This window comes from Calypte anna, unplaced genomic scaffold, assembly GCF_003957555.1.
Source record: "Calypte anna isolate BGI_N300 unplaced genomic scaffold, bCalAnn1_v1.p scaffold_183_arrow_ctg1, whole genome shotgun sequence".
Lineage (NCBI taxonomy): Eukaryota > Metazoa > Chordata > Aves > Apodiformes > Trochilidae > Calypte > Calypte anna.
This window is the reverse complement of record NW_022045469.1, coordinates 7,676-11,752: the sequence shown is the minus strand read 5'-3', so window position 1 is coordinate 11,752 and position 4,077 is coordinate 7,676. Positions and strand designations below refer to the sequence as shown.

The following is a 4,077-nucleotide window of genomic DNA, read 5'->3' as shown; positions in this document are numbered from 1 at the left end:
TTACTTATGAATCAATCCTGTCATCAGTTTACACAAAGCACCCTTGAGCTCCTGGTTCCTCATGCTGTAGATGAGAGGGTTCACTGCTGGAGGAACCACCGAGTACAGAACTGCCACGACCAGGTCCAGAGATGGGGAGGAGATGGAGGGGGGCTTCAGGTGGGCAAAGACGCCAGTGCTGACAAACAGGGAGACCACAGCCAGGTGAGGGAGGCACGTGGAAAAGGCTTTGTGCCTTCCCTGCTCAGAGGGGATCCTCAACACAGCCCTGAAGATCTCCACATAGGACACCATGATGAAAACAAAACAACCAAATGATAAAGAGGCACTGACCACAATAAGCCCAATTTCCCTGAGGTAGGAGTGTGAGCAGGAGAGCTTGAGGATCTGGGGGATTTCACAGAAAAACTGGTCCAGGGCATTGCCCTGGCAGAGGGGCAGGGAAAATGTATTGGCTGTGTGCAGCAGAGCAGTGAGAAACCCAGTGCCCCAGGCAGCTGCTGCCATGTGGACACAAGCTCTGCTGCCCAGGAGGGTCCCGTAGTGCAGGGGTTTGCAGATGGCCACATAGCGGTCATAGGACATGATGGTCAGGAGATAAAACTCCCCACCAATCAAAAAGAGAAAGAAAAAGGTCTGTGCAGCACATCCTCTGTAGGAGATGTCCGTCTTGTCCCAGAGAGAATTGGCCACGGCTTTGGGCAGAGTGGTGGAGATGGATCCCAGGTCGAGGAGGGAGAGGTTGAGGAGGAAGAAGTACATGGGGGTGTGGAGGTGGTGGTCACAGGCGATGGTGGTGATGATGAGGCCGTTGCCCAGGAGGGCAGCAAGGTAGATGCCCAGGAAGAGCCAGAAGTGCAAGAGCTGCAGCTCCCGCTTGTCTGCAAACGCCAGGAGGAGGAACTGCCTAATGGAGCTGCTGTTGGACATCTGATGCTTTTAAAAGGCATAGGGAGCTGTTTTAAGAGGAAACAAAATAATTAAAGAGAAAATTCTCTGAAAAATAAGACCCATTTCCCGTGCACCATCTGCATCCTTCACACACAAACCCTTTTCTAGGAATTCTTCCTTGAATCCTGTGCCTGCAGCCCTGGTTGCTGATATTTCTCTTAGGAAGAGCAGTGACTCTGTTCACTGGCTGCCAAGGAGTTGTCCCAGCTCTGCAACAGGGGCTTCATGAGAATGATAGGGACAACGACCAATACCAGAATAGAAATGATACATGTTAAACCATTGGTGATGCCCAAGTCTTGCAGTTCCGGTGCTCCCTGCATAAAAGAGCCCTCAAAACAGAACACAGTTTGAGAGATTTGGTTTTCTTTTCTTTATAGCTCCCCCCATCTCTTCTGGGGAGTGTTCCTGGGTATCAGAACCCCTCAGCATTGCTGCAGCACTCAGCAGAACACAGTGAGCAAAGAGCATTGCCTGCAGCTGCATGCAGAGAATGGGGAGCTGGGCTGTGTCTCTGTCTCTCCCTGCTGAGAGCAGAGGGACCCAGATCAGAGCACTCAGTGTCTGACCCTTTCACAAGGTCTCAACACCCCGTTTCCAGCCCAGGACACACCAGGCTCATTGTGCCCCCTGGAAGGCAGCTCCCAGCTTGGACAGACATCCCAAGGAGACAGCTCAGGGATGGAAGGAGGGCATCTGATGAAGGGAGGTCAGCTCACTGCTCAGCCTCACTCAGCCTGCACTGCCCAGAGCTTCCCAGGGCAGAGCACAGCTGGACACCTCCTTGCCTGAAACCATCTGCATGTGAGAAGCCACAAGAGTGTGCCTGCAGCTGAAATTCCCTCTCCCAGCCTGACATCAACAGCAAGAGCAGCTGAGAGGGGCATGGAAAGAGGATGAGGGGCACTCAGGAAAGCCTTTCCCTCCTCCAGCCCTGCACAACCCCTCCCATATGTTTGATAATGCCTGTCAGGCAGCTCCAGCCCCTGGGCAGGGGGAGGTGGGCACATGGCAGCACAGATGCACTTCAGCTCTCCTGTGAGCAGATGGAGGAGGAGGTGCCCAACACCCCAGACCCCACGGGCTGCCTGAGGGATCCGCTGTCAGACCCTGATGATCCTGGGAAAGTGATGCTGGATGTATCTGTAGGGTAATGGAGGATAAAAGCACTGCCTGAGGTTCCTAGCACACAGGAGGGTGATGGGTGTAGGGACTCACAGCCCCTGATCTCACCTCCCCAGATGAGGTTCCACCCTACCCGAACAAGACAGAGAAAAGTGTCAGTGCAGCCTGAGAAAAGCCAAGTTTCCCACCAGGAATCTATGCCCTGACTGTGCTTATGAAAATCCCCTCAGAAATATTCTGGATATGATCTGCATCCAAGAACAGTGCTTTTCCAACAGAATGCTCTCAAAAGCAGAAGGACCCTGCCCTGTGATTCCTGTATCCTGCCAGCACCAAGGAGCTCCCTGGGCAGGCTGAGAGCTGTCCCTGGCAGGCAGGCAGGCAGCAGAGTCCCTGCCCCAACACACAGCCCCTGGGCTGCAGGACCCTGCTCTGAAGGACAGCCCTGGGCACCCCTGCCTGCACACACCCCCTCAGCCCCTGCAGCCATCCCCAGCAGAAGGCAGCCCCATGCCCTCTCCCTCTGACGCTGCTCCAGGACAGCCCTGCTCTGCCAAACCTTTGCCTCCTGCCCACCAAAATCCTCCGCAAGGATCCCAGCAGCTGTGGCACAGGCTGCCAGCTGGAGAAGGAAGACCCCGTCCAGGAAGCTCAGCTTCCCTGCCCTGCAGCCAGAGACTCACCATGGCAGAGGCTGGGAAGATTTCTCTCTCCCCCAGCCCAGGCAGCTCTCAGCTCTCCTCCCAGCCCAGGCTGCCTTTCTCCTCTCTCTCCCTCCTCTCTCTCCCCTGCCCTGCTGCCTGCAGGCAGTGCCCTCAGCCCTGCTGCGCTCTGCAGAGGAGCTGCTCCTACCCAGAGCTCTCTCTCTGCAGCACTCTCTGCTTGCCAGCAGCTCTCTCAGGCTCAGGAGCCTGGCCCAGAAGCACAGGACCAGCGCCAGACTTTGCCACTTGCTCAACTCTCTCTCGGGGCTCCCTCCAGCTCTCCCTGGAGCTCCCCAGGAACCCAATGGGACACACACTGAAGTCATCGCTCATGTCCCTCCCTCCCTCCTTTCCAGCACAGCCAGTCCCCCTCTAGAGACACAACCTCTGCTTCTCCCACTCTCCCACTGGACACCCAGGCAGTGCCAGGGGGAATCTCCTTTCCCTCCTCTTCCCACACAAGCCACGGGTGACACTGGAGGTGCCAGGGGTGGTTCCAGACATGTGTGGGTCCCCATTTCCAGCCCCTCAATGTCCTTCTTGTTGTGAGGGGCCCAGGACTGACCCCAGATTCGAGGTGCAGCCTCACCTTTGATGAGTACAGGGGAACAATCAGCTCCCTGCTCCTGCTGCCCACACTATTTCTGATGCAGCCCAGGATGCTGGTGGCCTTCTTGGCCACCTGGGCACATGCCAGTCCATGTTCTGTCTGCTGTCAACCAGCATCCCCAGGTCCTTCTCTGCCAGGCAACTTTCCAGCAACCTGTCCCTTTGTCTGTGGCATTTCCTGGGGTTGTTTTGACCAAAATGCAGAACCTGGCACTTGCCCTGGTACTGCCTCAAAGAGTTCACCTCAGTCCATTGACCCAACCTGTCCAGGTCACTCTGTAGAACCTTTCTAGTCTCTGGCAGATCCACCCAGCTTGGTGTCATTCTCAAATTGCCTGAGGCCGCACTCACCCCCTTGTCCAGATCATTGATAAAGAGATTGAACCAGAGCAGTCCCAGGACCCTGGGGAACACCACTGGTGAGCAGCCACCAGCTGGACTGAGCTCCACTCACCACAACTCTTTGGGCCCAGACATCAGCCAGGGTTTGACCCACAGCTCTAGGCCAGATAGAGCCAGTTTCTCCAGAAGGATTTTGTGGACAATGCTGCTGAAATCTTTACTCAAGTCAAAGTTGTCAATATCCTCCACCTTTCCCTCATTCAATCAGTGGTCACCTTGTCACAGAAGGAGATCAGGTTGGTCAAGCAGTCCCTGCTTTTCATAAACCCACACTGTCTGGCCCCGA

General features: G+C 55.5%; 1 protein-coding gene across 1 annotated transcript; it reads right to left on the bottom strand.

Annotated features, from left to right (window-relative positions):
* On the bottom strand, nt 1-930 carry LOC115600282 (olfactory receptor 14A16-like). The gene has a single exon (XM_030468619.1). The coding sequence runs from the start codon at nt 928-930 to the stop codon at nt 1-3; it is 930 nt and encodes a 309-aa protein (XP_030324479.1).
* Between the last annotated feature and the right edge of the window lie 3,147 nt (nt 931-4,077).

Excerpts from the sequence above, each read along its gene's own strand:
- LOC115600282 (XM_030468619.1), bottom strand. The coding sequence starts at position 930 with ATGTCCAACAGCAGCTCCATTAGGCAGTTCCTCCTCCTGGCGTTTGCA.